The sequence below is a fragment of the Wolffia australiana genome, chromosome 6 (genome assembly GCF_029677425.1).
Source record: "Wolffia australiana isolate 7733 chromosome 6, ASM2967742v1".
Taxonomy (NCBI): Eukaryota; Viridiplantae; Streptophyta; class Magnoliopsida; order Alismatales; family Araceae; genus Wolffia; species Wolffia australiana.
In genome coordinates, this window is record NC_135840.1 from 9569843 (window position 1) to 9587652 (window position 17810).

A 17810-nucleotide genomic window follows, 5' to 3' on the forward strand; every position below is an offset into this window, starting at 1 on the left:
CATTTCTGCTTCATTAGATTTTTAATTTAGGGTCAGATTTCATCTTTTCCCCAAATTCTTCACTTTCTCTCTCTAGGTTAATTTGTCTAGTTTCTCTCTCTAGATTTTGATTTTTATTGTTTAGGAATTTAATTTAATATATAAAAACATAAAAATAAATTTTGATTTGAAAATTCATCTATCTTGAAGTTCAAATTTAAAAATCCCTTTCTTGATTAGTTAATTCCCAATTTTAATTCATAAAAATTGTCTTAATATTTTATAGTAATTGGGAAATTAATACTCTGAATTAATCTGATCTTAAAATTGAAATATTCATATCTTGAGCTTTCTGACCGAAATACCTAAAATCAAAATTAAGTTTTACTTGATTTTGATTAATTAAAAACATTATTAAGCATAATTAAAATTTATTAATTGCAAAATTTATTCATCTTTAAATTAATTCATTGAAATTGGATAAAAAGTCTTATTTGTTGCCTCCCTATGGTTCGAACCCTTGCTTGCTCTATATTTTATATTTAGTGATTCAGGGAAATTATAAATTTTATTGTATAAGTCTAACGCCAAATCAACGACATATTTACGTGCATTTTTACGCTTATGAGGGGGGAGAAGATGGTTCATCCCCTTAGAGGGTGGAGGGAAAGATCCTTATAGATTGGATCTCCCATCGCTACAACATGATTGTAACGGGAATCAAAACGACGAAGGATGAACTAAAAACGAAAGTGATGAACTAAAAATGACAAACTGAAAAACAAAGAAAGTGTGCCCGTTACCCGGAATACTTGAATCCGGGCGTACGTACCGTCGCCTTGGCTTGCCGGGCGGGTTGAACGCAAACCGGTGGCGATGTTGATGAGGATGGTGATGTCTCCAAAGACATTTCTGGGGGCTCGGGCTGTGCCGCGCCATCAGACTTGTTTTACTCTTTGTTGATTCAATTTAAGCCTTAAAACGTTAGATCAATCGTTTAAATATAATATTTCATTTCATTTTCAAATAAGTTGAAAACTAATCACTTTATTTTGGATTGTTCTATCAAAATATGATATCATATTCATAAAATTTACATGTAGAAGCTACTTTCATCTTATTTATCAATACACTAGAAGTAACATTCAATTACCATACAGTGGCCAAGTCATGTGTATAAAACATATTGATGTAGGACGACGACGGTGTCATCGTCCGGTCGGTACCGAGGTCAGGCATGGGTACCAGGGGCTAGCACGGATGTCGTCGTAGATGTCAATCATCAATGTGGACCTATCAAGATGGGACTTGGTGATGCGATGCAAGCCTAGGTGACGGTACGTGCAAGCCCCGACTCGTGGGGTTTGTCGGGCTCCATGCTCCGGGGCAGGCGACAGATGACGGTGACAGTGACCTCTTGACCCTCGTCGGAGCGACGAAGGAATCTACTGCGCGGAACAGATTGAATCCGTCGGTGCTCTCACGTAATGGACGGGCTCGGCCCGTGCCTTGGGAAGACGCTCATTGGACTCTCTCGTGTCTGTTTACCCTCTCACCTACTCTAACTCAAGCGCGGTGGAGTGCGTCGACAGATATATGACAAGAGATAATTAATGGGCGAGCTAGAGGAGTGAGGTACCTCGTGGCGCATCGTCCCGCAGTCGTACGCAGTCAATGCGGAGTACCGGAGGGCCGCGTCGAAATGATGAGATTTGCCCTAGAACCCTTAAAAAGCCACCTTTACCCCCAAATATGTACCCCTAGAATCAGTATTAAGAGAGATGAGGTCTCTTTTGAGATCTAGTACATGTCCCACATATCCAAAACTCTGAATAGTACGATCACAGATATGATTTTAGATATTCCCAATACACTGCGTCTTACAAGGAGTACCATCTACCATCAAATGATACCAAATGAAGCATTATTATGGAACATAAAATCATGAGGTTCTTAGGATACATGGAATGCATGTAGAGAATCAAGGATCCAATCATCACAAAATTTAATCTGACCATTAGAGATTGCTAAAAGTGGACCCAAATTTTGAGCTAGGACAATGCTGGCTTCACCGACTGGTCTGATTGATGGCCCAATTTCAGCGTAACACCCTCTTGTTTCTGTTTCACAACTAGTAGCATTCAGACATACTATCTGCCTAATTTTCATGGTAATCACATACAGCTTCTTCTATATCTTGGACTCTAATCTTCCCCCCTTAAATTAGTAGTCTTGTCACTATCTAATTGACAACATAATATTAATATGCTAATATGATGATATTTACATGTTTATTCGCACTAAAGTTGTCATATATGTGTTAAATCCATTTTTTTGAATGATGTTTTGAGACTTACGAACTCTTATGTTTAGGAAACTTTCAGTCTTCATATTCTGAAACTACATAATGTTTTGAGTCAGAATATGAATTTCTTATTTGTTGACATTATATTTTTAAACACATGGGTTTTCTATTTATATATATATTTATTTATATTTTTGGATTTATATTTAATTTATATCAATTATTAGTGGAATTTGGGGTTTGATTTCCTTCATGCCACATGTCAATCGATTGCCAGCCTCCGATTACCGTTAATGATTGGGGACATCCAATCGTTCTTCATCGTGAAAGATTATATTCAACTAATATTTAAAACGTGACAGTTATGGCATGATGATTAGCAATGAAATAATGACAATAATTTCTAAAGAGATAATACATTATTCTTTAAACCCTAGGTATGACATGGCCAATCAAAAAATAAAAGATTTTTTGTGCAATAAATGTGTGGGTGGATCAATGGGGCACATTGAAATTATACTTTTCTTTCTTTTTATTTTATTTATGTTCAAATCAAATATTATGGCGTCGGTTAGGAAACAGAGTGACATGTGTACACATAGTACACACATGTATACATGGCACCCTTGTGTGGAGTATTGAATGGATAATGACATTTAGAGTGGGAACTGATGGAAATATATGTGGCCGGCAAGCCAATCACACATTCCACATCTCGTTCCATATTCATTAATAGAACACATTCATTATAGTGCATGTGTGATGCGTATAATGAAGTTCATGAATACATGATCGGACTTGGTGAATTATGATGAGATCGTAATGCGGAGATCACTCGTCTTTAAGCATGTGTTCTAAACATTCCTATTCAAAGGATACACGAGAAGGACATCGAAGTATCCGGATAGAATAGCACTATCTAGCCTCACTCATATGATGAGTATTGTCGGTCCCGTAGCCATTAGTGTGCCGACACTAAGGATAGATAGTGGGTGCTCTTTAGTGGAAAGAGTTCACTGAATTGATCCGTACGAATCCCTGAATGGAATTATACCGAACTGTCAATCAGGTTGATTCACGTCACGGTTGTGTAAGTGGTCCTTAGACCTGAGACACCAAAGACGTCTTGTCGACGGACGGTTGTACTTTGGCTATGGCCAACGAGTCTCTAATCATGGGATTCTAAACGGTCTTAGTTCGGGTGCATCAAGAAGTACACGAAGGCGATTGAGTGGTCAAGATGGGATCGTCCACCCTCGGTATAAGAGGTGACAGCTCAAGGAAGATGATGCGATGAAGTCCTTGGCCAAGGCAGTGAAATATCGGAGAAGAGTTCTCCGATGATTTATGAATGCATCAGTACTAACTCGGATGATCGATTAGGGTTTGACAGTTGACCATACCCTAAGTCGTCCAAGGAGCGTCAAGTGGATGAGGGATTATACATACACAGTAACCGATGACGAACAGGTTCCATGAGTGAGTCGATACACACTCCTTTGTATCTTCTAGGACACGAGGTGTAGCTTGGCACCCCACGTGTCGGAGTCTAGACCTATCGATTGGGTTGAATCGATCCGACATTAATTAATCTATATGATGATATAGTTCATTAATTTGGAAGGCCAATAAAGGTTATTGGGCCGCTGGAGTCGTTAACTAGACTGATACATGGGCCTAGAGGGTCACACGCAAATGGTCTTTTGGACGTTGGAAGATATACTTAAGTTTTGGGGGTTTTTATGAAAAATACCCACTTAGTATAAATAGGGGAAGGCCCTGAACGAAATTCACCCAGGCCAGAATTGTTCAGGGGCCTTCCCCTTCTTCTCCACTCTCCCCACACCCCCTCTCCACCCCTGATGTGATCGGGACGACGTAACGACGCCGACGGAGATCGAACGGGGCTCGTCTATGAGAAGGAGGAGATCCAACGTGCCGAGGATCGTGTGGATAATCTAGAGGCTGCACACTTGAGCATCTCGACTCGTCTCGCTCCGGGATCGAAGAAATCACGAATCGGATTCGTGTAAAGGTACGTTGTTTAATGTTTTTATCGATGCCATTCGATTCACAATTACGTTTTCCACTGCGCATCGTTTTGTTCTGTTCATCCATCTCAAGGCCACCAGAACCCAAGAGGAACAAGGCGCATGCTGATGCGGCACCATGTCGCACGCTTATTATAATTAATACTTGATTTTTTTTATGCAAAGGGAGTCGTGTCACCCTACTGGCCAGTGATGCCAAATGACATGTCAAAAATCAGTGTGATGTCGGACGTTGTCAATGATGTCGTTCAACGTGTAACAAGACGATGCTCTGATACAAAAATGATGTCAGACGTTGTCAATGACATCGTCCGAAGGGTGATGAGATGATGCTCTGATATCAAGATGATGTCGGGCGTCATTGATGATGGCGTCCGACAGATAAATCCCTAAGGGGATGTAACTACGTGATGCAGTATCCTAGGTGAGATGTACGTGCAGGCCACGACTTGTGAGGACTCGCCAAGCTCCGAGCTCTGGGTAGACGACTAGTGACGGTGACAGTGACCTTCTGAACTCGATAGAGAGATGACAGTGACTACGTCTTCAAGTGGAATAAATCCGTTGGCACTCGCACGTAACAAGTTGGGAAATCACTCAACTTGTAGTTTTTAAAAGATAATCTCTCACCTAAACTAACCCGAGTACAGCTGAAAATATACTGGAAGATGTAATATAATTGACAAGCAAGGGGAATGGTGTACCTCGTCGGTGGCGTCGTCCATCATTGGTGTCTTCATCGGGGCATGGGCCGATGTGGGCAAGTAGGCAGAGGCGTGCCGTAGGTGGGCACGGCTAGGCTCCACTGGTATTTTCGACGTGGCGCAGGAGTGGTAATTGGAAATTGGAGGCAAGGACGATGTAGAAGAGAGGTACATCGGCAAAGTGGCTCAAGCGATCGGCTTAATCCGGCAGAGCGATCTGATGTGGGGTCAGCACGGGCTGAGTCACACAGCGGAGTGAGTGGCGGCAGGCAACACGATGGCTGTGCGCGCGGGAGCGATGACAACCAGCAATCCGCGGATGGTACCACGTGCAGCCGCGGGGGAAACTAGGTCACGCGCAATACGCCATAGGTTGCACGTGGGCGCGCATGTATCAAGAGCGCCCTGCGATCAAAGGACGGTTGCACGTGTGAACTGACTTTGCAAAGAAGCGGGGCGCGTTGGCGTGTCTCACTTGACGGTGTAAGGGGGGGCTGGCGTGAACATTCACACGTGCGACACGATCGACGAGCGAGAGATAGCGCGGACGTCTCCCACCAGGAAGGTCAACTGATCGAGGTACCCGGCCAGGTGATGGGGTGAATGACCGAGAAATCCCCATGGCAAGAGGCATCGCGAATGGCCATCGACTGTGCGAGGCATCGCGGATGGCTGTCACCTCAACAGCTAGGCATCAGAGCAGGTGTGTTGGTCAACGACATTCTGGACAGGTGAACGGGTGAGGTTAACCTCTAGGTAACAACGTGGCAGACTGTCGACCGCGAGAAACGTAGATGACCGGTGGATGAAGGTCAGATGGCAAGGGTGCAATCATTTTCTGCCTCCCTTTCCTCGTACTTGCACCGTGAAACAGCGTGGTGACAGCACGATTGTGGATTTGCCAGCTGCACGGGGCGCACGCAGAGTGGTAGAAGGAGGTCACCAACAATGCACGGAGGTAGGGGCTTAGCTCTTTGCTTCTTCCCATTCTTTTCTCTCTTCCCTCTCATCTTCCTTCTCTCCTTTCTTCTTCTCTCAGGAGACCTAGGTAGCACGATAATCTCAACAATGATAAACCTGGTCTGAACAGCTAGGGCTCCATCGTGGCCCTTATATAGGGGCACGATAACCCTTTGTAAGGGAACAAGTGCCCTTACTGGGGTCTTATACATATGACCCCCTTTAGTACAAAAAAAAAAGATAACTCCCGACACGCATTCGACGACATGAGACAACACGACACACGTTGATACAAACATGAACACAACACGATGGATACAGACTCGACAAAGATGAACACACGAACACAGTAAAATGGAAAAAAAAATGAGCACGAGCCGGCGAGAAATCAAAACATTCAAAGGCGTGGTCGTGCTTTCATCCGGGGTATTAAACCCGGGTGTCTTCACTATCGCTTTGGCGTGCCAGTCGGGCTGGACGTGAACCGGCGGACTATCAACGATGATGATGATGGTGGCTTTGATTGCATCTTCAAAGGAGTAAGCTGGCCTGCTCCATCACAGTTCAAATCATTGTGGAATCTTTGTGAGCTTTAAGGAATAAACCCTTTATGATGTGATGACAGTGACAAGGATGAGGAGAGAGAAATCTCGGGATCAAAGCAATGACTAGGAATCAGCTAACTTCGTAGCATAATATTTGATGATCTCGAAGGCCAATTGAGCTGAAAAACATTGGGATTCATAAATTGAGCCCAACAGTTGTAATTTTTTTTCATAAAACTCACTTCTTCCTAGAGAGGCAGATTGAAACAGAGTGAGGTTTTGAAGATCCACTAATGGTGTTGTTGGTGTCTTGAGTGCTTGGAGAAGTTCTTTAAGAACAAATGACTTTAAACCTATTTTATGATCACTATCTACAATCATCCATCACCATATATTGTCATTTACCACCTGCGTCACGTATCATCTATGTCATCACGATCTCGTCAAGTGTTTCCTTATCTATATACCTAAATAACCCATAACCACTCTCTTCCTCCACCTCATCTCTTATTCCTCTTCTACATCTTCTCTCTAAGTCTTCACCCATCTAGCTCCATTGTTTTCATCCTCTCTAGCTACGTCATGTTAACTACTTCTTCTAGATTAACAGTGACATCTTCATCTAACAGCTAGAACTTCTCTCTAATCAACATATTCATCTTGTCACTACCTTGTATCCTATATGTATCACTTCTCATCCTCTTAAAATCACTATAACATAGGGTGATTCCCTAAGATCCTTTCCCTATGGAGATGACCCATATCTATCTACTATCTAGTACATTCAAGTGAGTATTTTTTATTGATTAAAATCAATAGGACAATGACATAATTTTTGCCTAAGTTTTAGTTTATCACTCAACTATGAATCACTAGAACATACACATAGGTTCACAGTGCATCTGCCATATGGTTCATGATCTCATTTAATGGCCATGCTCTGTTTATCACGGGTGATGTGTCGTTTACCCAAAAAATAATGAATATTGAAATGCAGTGTAAGAAGCAGAAAAATACATTAGTTATAAACATCATAAATCCTCAATCAAAGTATTTAGATCCATCACCTCAACATTATCAGTACCTTTTAAGGGATCAGATTCAAATGTTGTTGATCGAGCCATGGGAAGACCAAATCGACTCAGAAATTGTGTTTTCTGTAAAATTTACCCCAATTTATTACACACTTTAAAAGAAAATGTTTCTTTATATAAATATTGAAATTTTTTATTTCATAGATTCAAATGAATCTGTGTCAAAGCCTTGCAATTACTCTTTGTTTGCTTACCCTCACTTTAAATTTTGGACTTTGCATCTTGACTTAACTCAGAAATTTGGTCTTATTATCCGAAAATCCTGCTCCACTTTTGACGATACCTAGGTAGTAAAGTTTAGACTTTGATACAACTAGTTTGAAGTAGAACGTACTTAATATTGAAATATAGCAGAATAGATGTAAACTTCAGTGAGGTTGTGTAGAATATCTCTACTACACCTTTTTAGAGGGGGAGAGCGTCTTTTTTTTTTTCTTTTCTATTTCCGCACAGTATCTTGTGATAGATTCTGTAGGCTCTTAATGCCGTAGAACATGTTTTCTCATGAATTGTCAGGCTTCTGATATTTTGTTTATCTTGTTAGTTCTACTTTTTCCTGATGCCCAAATTGTTTTTTCCATATTTCTTGTGAATGGCCTTGAACCTTAAGTGGCCGAAATAAGAAATCACTATAATTTTGGCACATCATTACAGATTTTTTTTTAGGGAGAAACATGTTTCTCCCCTCTGAGTGTTCCCATTTTTAAAGAGGTCTCTAGTGCTTGTGGACTCAAGGGTTGTAGATGCTATTTATATGGATTCGGTACTTGGCTGCGTTAAGTAGAGTAAACCTTGTTAAGATGATAGGTGATGATAAAAATGTGTCATACAGCTGCAGGAGGATTGGCGATGATGAATTTCATCATTACTGTGATAGAAGATACAAAAGACTTGAGTGGTACTACCCTTCTTATTGGAGTTATGATTTTCTTTTATCATATACATCACTCTCCCGACATGCCATATTATTCATCATTAACATTTTAATTATCCTTTTAGTTGTCTGCACTCACAATGAACTAGGTGTTATGGTATTTTCAAAATAGTTGCAGATGAACCAAACATCCTCTCCAACTTCAGAGAAGAAGGCTAAATTAACTCTCTTCTCCTAGTGGATCAGTGATAACACCCGGAATTCTTTGCTGAATTCAAGTAATTAGCACAATTTTATCCATTTTAAGAGTTTAAAATAGGGTTGTTAGTATATATTTACATGTCAATTATTATTCCAAGCCAATTCTGATTTTACTCTTATTTTTTGTTAATTTTACAAATTTTATGGAATTTATTTAAGCTTGGAATAACTCTATTTAAATTGAAATGGCAACTTTAAAAATTATATTTCTTGTTATTAATGTGGGGATGAATTACTGAATTTTCTAGAATTTTATGGATTTTTTGGGATTTTATTTGATACAAAAATGAATTTTTAAATAGAAAAAGGATATAATTAAAAGGAAAATTAACAAGAAATATAATTAACAAGAATATAGGAGTTTAAATCAATTTTTTAATTCTGGTAGGGGCTCTTTCACAGCTTCAAGACAGAGTTGAGAACCAGGCTGGATCTAACTATTCCACCTGCAACATTATGAACATAAAAAAATTAGTAAAAAAAGAGGGTTTAATTTCTAAGAAAGATTAAATTATAGTTACGACATAGTAGTTAGTTTGGATTCCAGTCTCACCAAAACAAGCCAAAACCGAAATTTTCTCTTAGTCCCTCTACTTGACTCCTTGGATCCTTTTTATTGCATGAAAGAAGTCAATTTAGAGATCCTTTTTCTATACTTCCCATCTCTTCTACCCTCCTTTCTAAATTCTTCGTCTAATTAGGGTGATTTGATCTTTACTGAAGATGAAATTACCCCTAATTAGGAGTTCAATTATTCAAGTAGATCACTAATTGAATTGCCTTACTAGCTTCCCTTGGACGATACCCATACTTATCACGATACATCTTAAGTTAGGGTTTTATAAATTTTATTGTACAAGCTAAATTAACAACGATAAGGGATTTTAATTGGATAATTCACCCCTATTTTTTGGCTTATCAATCACCAAGTGTTAGAAATGTTATTTCATAATCAAATAAAAAGGATTCAAAGTCTATAAAGGTTTTTCAACCTAATAAGAATGTGACATCATTTTAATCTGTAATCTAAGCAGATAAACGATTAATGTGATATTTTTTCCCAAAAGTAAATGTTTCACATTCTCTCCGCACTCAAAGGCCTACATAGGAAGCTACCAGAATAATCCATACTTCAAATGATAACTCTTAAATATCTTTCTATATTTTATAAGTTCAAAATGAGATTTAATCTCCCAAGGGACATCTCCAGAACTTGAAAAAAAGGAATGGAAGAACTAGACAAACTGAATCTTGGTCCCACTGAGACAAAACTTTATGATTTCCTAATCAAGGATATCAAGTGTTTTTGAATTTATTAGATACAGCAATGTAAGAGGTTAATTTTAATAACAAGACTAAAAACACATGAATCTTGGCCTAGAAAGAGGAAAGCCAAAGTTGGGAATGTTCCGAACGAATTTTTTTGCATAAATCAATTTTTCTTGGGTCACATGACATCAAAATCATGGCCATGCTCAAGAACAATCGAAGCACGACAGAGACGGTAGGCAGTTGATCTAAGGTTCCGCACGAGGACAAGTACCTCAGGTTTGCTCTTCTCCTGTTTCTCTCTCCACTGCTGCTGTCTCAGCTCAGCCAACAAGGTCGCTTCACATACCCCCATGGCAGTTGGGTGAGCACTGCATGAAGATTGAAGCAAAGAAATGGAACAATTAGTTATATGCAGTATGGTTGGAATATATTATCAATAGTTTATTTTAAAATTTAATAGTACCCCAGAATTTTTTATAATTATGTTAGTCTTCCAAAGGGTAGAATAAGATATTTAGTTCCCAAACAACAGGAATTTGGAATACTTAAATCAATTCTCTTGACTGATCTCGGCAAGTTTTATTTAATATGACTGGAACATATCGCGAGCTGTTTATTTTGTAACGTATACAAACAACTTAAGAAACTACTATGATGTTTAACTCCATTAGGAAAATAAAGATACTTTGTTCGGAAACAAAATAATGGAATTCTTGAATCTGGAACACTGGCAGATTTTGGTTAGTTTTCCTAAATATGGTTACAATATAGTACTAGTCAATTCAAGAGATAGAAAGAACAAAAAAAAGAAAAACCAAATAAAGGTTGATCACCGGTTTCGGGTGATCTTCCGTTTGATTTTCAAAAAAAAAGAGAGATAGAAAGAACAACTCATGAAAATATTATTATATAGAATTCCCAAGTGAAATATGAAGATAATTCTGAGCAAAAAGACTAGAATACTTGGTGTTATTCCCTTAATAGCTCTCGGGTAGCTTAATTTAATTCCCAAGGGAAGCAATATAGCAGGAGTTGTTTATTTAATGTTTTATAAAAATCGTTTCTGAGAATATCAAGATATTCAATGCGCAACTGAAAATTTATTTTACCTCCCATGAGTTGATCCTGATGTGACAAATCCAATAGGCCAGCGGTGAGATAATGGATCTTCTGGAACTTGCATTGTCCACGTGCCAGAATCCACTTCCAGGAAGTAAGAAGCAGTCATTGACTGAGAAAGCTGAACCTTTCCTCTCTCTTCAGGACTGCAAAATAATTAAATGGCTTAATTTACAAAAGCAATTTATGAACCGTAATTTTGATCTGAATAATATCATAAAACATCCCTCGAGTACCCTGTATTACTAAACATTAAATAATGTTCCCATGAATAACCATAATTTCAAGCAATAATATCTACTATTTAATAGAGGGATGGATGTAAAATGAAGCATGTAAGAAGTTAAGGAATATATTGATATGTTCTTTTCGAGAACAAGTTGGGGTCCCGTCAAGAAGTACGGGAAAAGGCTGGAGAGCAGGAGAAGCCTGCTTCCACAAGGAAGAATTGCTCAACCCTTAGAACTGGTATCTTGTATTCAACATTCTCGTATTCACTTTGTCCTTATGCTGTGCGGAAATTATAGACTGTTCACAACAAGCAAGAGATGAAATGAACAAATTCTTAGAAAAACTTATAGCAAGCCAGAGAATAACCAAATTTGAACAGACAGAATAACAGGTGAACATAGAAATAGACATTGATTCAGTTAAGGGAAATGCTGACCTTGCTGAGAGCAATAAGATATCAGAGAGGAGAGGGGCACACACAACAGCTCCGTCCTCGAAAGTTCCTTCTCGGCAGGGACACAAAAGAACCCTACACCAAAGTAGGGACCTATCTAGAAATAGGCTTTCCACACGTCTTGGAGCCCACTTTATCCTTTCTCTTTCCAACAAAATAGAGAAAGGCTTTTCACACATTTCATTGTCAGGAAACAGCAGCAGATTAGCACCATTGATGCGCTTCAAGCTCTGATGCAGCATGTCCCATGATCTCATTAGAGATCCCAAACAAACCGGAGGACCCGCTGATTGAGCCGTAATATTGCATATGTTCTTGAAGGGGGGAAATTGGTCATTTTTCTGAAATATGGCAACAGAAGAGCTTACACAATCCCATGGAGGAGGTATGGGAATCTTAGTTGGTCTCACGGGGAGGGGTCGTCGCTCTGCAGCTAGATTCATTTCAGCAGATATCTCAGACATGAGTTTCGCATAGGCTTTGCAGTCTGGGAAGTCAAAGGGAAAGCAAGGAATGCCGCACTGTGATAGAAAATAATTACCATTCATAAATAACACAGAAAATTAAATCCAGGGTTTGGGTATACTAACATCTGATGCAACCCATCGTCTCTCTCTTAGTCCTATCACACGGGCCCCACGCGTAACCAGCGAAATCCAGAAGACTTTCACCCAGCTTAATGGAAGAACGATTGACCATCTGCAACCCCCACAAAAGAGGAATCTGTCAACAGAGAGAGAAAAGGAAATATGATCAGGTAGATAATAAACAAATAGTTTCTTACCCTTGGAGTTTCTTATTCTGAAAGCTATGTTTCAGTAGGAACACAGGACATGTTCTAGAATCTAAGTCTTGGTCCTCACTGACCAGAGTGCCAGGTTCTGCATCATCCAAGTAGAAGTCCCTTAACTTCTTCCCTTGTTTCTCCAAGCAAAGGCGAGAATCGTTGATTGGCGGCTTTAGCTGGTCATGGGACTCCCATAATTGTTTGCTATCTGAAAGAAACTCGGGATCCTGAACTGACCTAAACCCTAATGTGCATTCAGGTTCTTTGTGCAATTTGGATGGTACAGTTGCATCTTCGTTTGGAAAATCTGACTGAATTGTATCATCATATTTTGCTAAAGGAGCCGGTTCATCTTCCTTGGTTAGTGACAAATCTCGTGGATCTTGAACATGCAAGGATAGGACTACGGATGATGGACTCTCGTCTGCCCCCTCAAAAATCATAGATAGTTTACTTGACTGTTCCTGTTGGAACCTATGGCATGGAATCAGATAAGAAAACACAAGAATAAAGAACTGTAATAAATGATGTAAAACAAAGAAGATATTGATTATCTACCCTCAAGTGTATGCTGAACGTACTTTAAAGCAGAATGAAGCACTTTTTGAAGGATCTGAGTCACTTCCGATCCAAAGAGCTCCAACTTTCCAAGCTTACCTTTTAGGGACGTGCAACTTATAACAGTACCGTCCTTGCATGTCTGTGATAAATTAAAAGGTTAATAAGGTGGTTATTGTAATAATGAACGTATGAGAAGGTTAACATGACGGGTATCCATCAGATAAGATCACGACATAATCCAAAGGTGAGACAAATGGAAACTAATACCAATCAGATTATATACTTCCTACAGTTGTAAAGGGATAGGAAAATTTCATGAAAGACCCTACTTCCAAAAAGAAGTAAAAACTGAAAAAGTGCAATCAAATATAGTATCATCGACATGAAATAACCTTAGATCATCGAATAGTGTAGTAGACTAGCAATTTATTGTTACTTTCACGACCAGTAATAGAAACTATTTGATAAGAACTGTCCAAAAGTGACGAAAAAAAACTAGTTCCAGAACTGCTTTTTACTGCCATTATCCTGCTTTATAACAGCATGTTCCAGACAAGCATTCTAAGTCAAGATCAGAAAGTAAGTCGATTTTACATAACCCTTAATATGTTCATAGCTACAATTTTTGTCTCAAAATTTCATATGGTCAATGCATATTTGCGGAATGTGATATGATTATTTTCCCTATAGTTAATTAAATAAGCCCGAGTGGGAATGATATCTCAAAAGCCACATGGGTATGAAACATGTAAAATGATGACTTTTGGTTAGCTAAATGCCCTTCTTACTTTGCTGCGAACAGTGAACCAGAATTTAAGTATTACTTAGCGGAAAAATTGTTGTCGGTTTTCTTTGTAGATATTCTTTTCCCACACAAAAAAACTAGATAACCCAAAATTTTGGTTTTTATTGTTGACTCTTGTTACAATAAAGGTACCTGCTCACGGGATGCATCTGAAAGAACATCAAGCGCTTCATTAAAAGAAGCAGCATGTACCCAGATCCATAACATCCGACAGGAATTTCTGATATCATCTAAAGAACAGCCACTGGGGAGAGAACTTTGTCTATCGTTGGCATTTCCTTCCACAGGACGCCACATGTATGTCACTGGACAAATAAACTTGGATACTGGTGCTCCAAAATGATGCAGCTGAAAAGTTTACTATGAAAAATTCAGTAAATAGAAAATAAAAAATGAAGACCTTATGAAATCATCTTTAAAAAAAAATATTCATGAAATCAACGAACCATAGCGCTCTGGTAACACATCCCCAGTGACACAAGCTCCATTTTTCTTTCTGATACATCCAGACTAGGCTGAACGAATAACTTTCTGAGAATAGCCATTATCGAATCCTGACAGTACATGGAGTCATCTTAACGACCAAAAAAGGACATTTCAGTATTAAGTTTATGCCAAGTATCAAAGAAGTGTCAACACCGGTTAATATTTGTGATTGACACGAAAACCTTATATTTGACCATCATAATTAGAAAAAGAAATAAACAACCTCTCGTCCTGTTAATTGAATAGCACTGCAGTAGCTTGAATCGTGTATCAGGGTCCCCGATTTCAATCGTTTAAGGAGAGCTCTTGACCCACGTCCCCTGAACCAATTAAAAATAACAAGAAAAAAAGATGAATATTTTTCAGCAATAAATGACAGGACCAATGGCAATGACTTAAAAGATTTACTACAAATTGAAGTAAATAATTTTTCAGCAGAACCAATGGCAATGACTTATTCTGCCACAAACTAAGAAGCCTATGTGTCTCTCGATGAACACTTTGGAAACGAGAAGAGCATCGAAAATATCATTTGCTATTATATCAAGAATCGAAAAGATGACTTACTTTTTCAACAATGAGAATAAACAAAGTAATAAGCCAAGCAATCAGAGCTTTAAATTTGAATTATACATTAAGTTGGCAGTAAAAAAAGGATTATAAATAGAATTTCACCAACATCTGAAGGAGTAGAACTTTTTTAAGAGATCTTAAGCTTTCAACGATGCACCATGGTATAAAAACACGATATTTAATAAACAATGACCTGCCATGTACTCCCAGAGGCAAATAAAACCCCCATCTTTTCACCATGGTGAACCGTTTGGCATGCCATAAGTGAGTCCGAAGCCTCTCCGTTCCATCCCCAGACGAACAAAACCCTAGTTCATCGTTCCTCCGAAACATCACCCTCCTACGAACACGCCTCGACAGCTTCTTCTCCCCTCCCTCTTCGTTAATCTTCTTCATAGATGTTGGATTACTCCCTATCTTGGCCCTCTTCTTCCGTTTGGCATCATGGCTAGATGTTCTTCTCCGTTTACTGGGCTGAAGACGGAAATTGCCTGCATTACGGTTGGAAATGATTGCGTGAAGAGCTTCAAGCTCTGCTGCTCGAGACTCTGCGAAGTTCTGTACGTTTAGAACTCGAGGTGGCAAGGACGAGGAGGTGGAGGCCGGTCGATTCCTCGCAGTATATGCCATGACTGACCTCGCCTGATGCATACGATCACGCGTGAACAAGATGAACACTCGATTGAACGCACCGCGAAGAAGAAAATGGAAAAATCATCACCTTGAAGCTCGAATTTCGACTGAGAACTGCGGCAGAGAGGAACGAGAAATCGCTATGCAGATGTTGAGAATTCTGCTCTTGTGTTCTAACATGCTGGTATTTATAGACTCAACAATACATGGGTTAATTTTATAACTTTATGTCCTACAGCAATACCTCATTGGAAAATTAATTCAGGAGAATACTATTTCTTTACTTTACAAAAAGTATATGAACTGTGTCATTTATATGTTAATTCTAAAGTCTGCAACTGATGGGCTTACTATAGTCTTCGCGATTGGGTATCCGTCCTGATATCCGATATCTGACAATTCGATATTCGAAATCCGGGCCACTCAGGACGATTACAGATCATGGTATCAGATACTGGTATTTATAGACTCAACAATACATGGGTTAATTTGATAAGTTAGGTCCTACAGCAATAGCTCAGTCGAAAATTAATTCAGGAGAATTCTTTTTCTTTACTTTATAAAGAGTATATGAACAATGTTATTTATATGTTAATTCTAAAGTCTGCAACTAATGGGCTTACGATAGTCTTCGCTATTCGGTATCCGTCCTGATATCCAATATCTGACAATTCGATAATTGAAATCCGGGAAACTCAGGACGATTCCAGAGCATGGGATCAAATACTGGGCGTATGCTGAAGGGTTTTGGACGGTGGGCGGTGGCAGTACTGGGTATAAGAAAATGATATCTGTATTGAGATCAGATATTGGGATATCGGATATGTCATATGGAAAAGGTTTTAAAAGGATGTATATATTGTTTTTTGTGAAGACAATGCTGAATAAAAATCTTTCTATGAAAGAATGGGTTCCACCAAGACAATACAATGATGATTTCTCTACTTGTGTCGTGGATAGTCATAGTTGCCCCTTTAGGCATGGCCTCGATCACATGGGCTATAGAGTTACTTATTTAACTTTTAATAATCCTAACTAGGTTTTTATAGATTAGCATATGCTTGACATAAGAAAACTACTTAAAATGCATTTGAATATTTAATTGGATATATGAAAAACCAATCTTTGTGAACAAAATCCTATATCATCATCCAACCCCTCAGATGACTGTGGCTGCCACAATAAGAAAATGGTATCGATACCAGGCATCATGATATTGGTCTAGGTGGATATCAAATCCACCCCTTCTAATATTGAGTGTAGCATATGTCCGTGTATTGGCATTTGATATCAACATCTAGATAGGTGTGATAGATATATGTGGCCATCAATCCAATCACATATGTCTGTCATTTTTAATTTCATTGAAATCAATCTTTATTCATTATGATTCTTGTGTGATGTTTATAATAAAGCCCTTGAATTTATGTAATTACTAAGTGAATTATGATGTGATCATAAGAAAATTATCATTTATATCTAAGCATATACCAAATATTATAACTCAAATGATAAGGCATTTAGACATCAAACTATTTGGAAATAATAGATCTATCTAATAATACTTAGATGATAATTATATCAGATCTTGTGGCTGTTAGTGTAGCGATACTATTGATAGAGGATGGGTACCGTTTAGTAAAAGATTTTCACAAATTAAGTTTTATGAATCTATGAATGGTATTATACGTAAATGTTAATCAAATTAGTTCATTATATGATGGTGTAAATGGTCCTAAGATCTGAGACACCAAAGACATCCTATGCATGAACGGCTATTTTTTGATTGTGATGTACAATTCTCTAATTGTGGGATTCAAACCAGTCTTAATTGAGATATCGCAAGAATTACATGGAGGTGATTAAGTGGTCAAGATGGGATTTTTTCCTTGGTATACAAGAAGATTGACTTGATGAATAAGATGCATTAAGTCCCTAGCCAAGGTTGCGAAGATGTTCTTCAATAATCTTCATTTCAAATGATGGATTGCAACTTGATATTTAAAGATCTTTCATGTGGGAGTTCTATGCGAATGAAGGATTAAATATGTAAAATAACAGATAATGGTAAATTTTCCATGAGAGAGTTTATTGACTACTCTATATCTTCTAGAGC

At 38.6% G+C, this 17810-nt stretch overlaps 1 protein-coding gene across 2 annotated transcripts; it reads right to left on the reverse strand.

The window, feature by feature from the left end:
• Positions 1 to 9085: 9085 nt before the first annotated feature.
• Positions 9086 to 15891, reverse strand: LOC144704359 (ribonucleases P/MRP protein subunit POP1-like). Of its 2 annotated transcripts, XM_078576770.1 has the most exons (12): positions 15783 to 15891; positions 15255 to 15703; positions 14712 to 14808; positions 14449 to 14556; positions 14135 to 14350; positions 13218 to 13336; positions 12634 to 13110; positions 12440 to 12548; positions 11832 to 12370; positions 11155 to 11310; positions 10317 to 10413; positions 9086 to 9219 (listed from the first exon to the last, which is right to left on the reverse strand). In XM_078576770.1, exons 2-12 carry the CDS (start codon positions 15689 to 15691, stop codon positions 9211 to 9213), a joined length of 2364 nt encoding a protein of 787 aa, XP_078432896.1. In that variant the 5' UTR covers positions 15692 to 15703; positions 15783 to 15891; the 3' UTR covers positions 9086 to 9210. The 2 variants fall into 2 exon arrangements, with proteins under 2 accessions (XP_078432896.1, XP_078432895.1); XM_078576769.1 differs by lacking the exon at positions 9086 to 9219 and having other exon boundaries at positions 10172 to 10413.
• Between the last annotated feature and the right edge of the window lie 1919 nt (positions 15892 to 17810).

Excerpts from the sequence above, each read along its gene's own strand:
- LOC144704359 (XM_078576769.1), bottom strand. The coding sequence starts at position 15,691 with ATGGCATATACTGCGAGGAATCGACCGGCCTCCACCTCCTCGTCCTTG. Across the intron at positions 12,549-12,633 it reads CAGAATAAGAAACTCCAAGG|ATGGTCAATCGTTCTTCCAT; the intron begins GTAAGAAACTAT and ends TGGGGGTTGCAG. Across the intron at positions 12,371-12,439 it reads GACGATGGGTTGCATCAGAT|TGCGGCATTCCTTGCTTTCC; the intron begins GTTAGTATACCC and ends TTTCTATCACAG.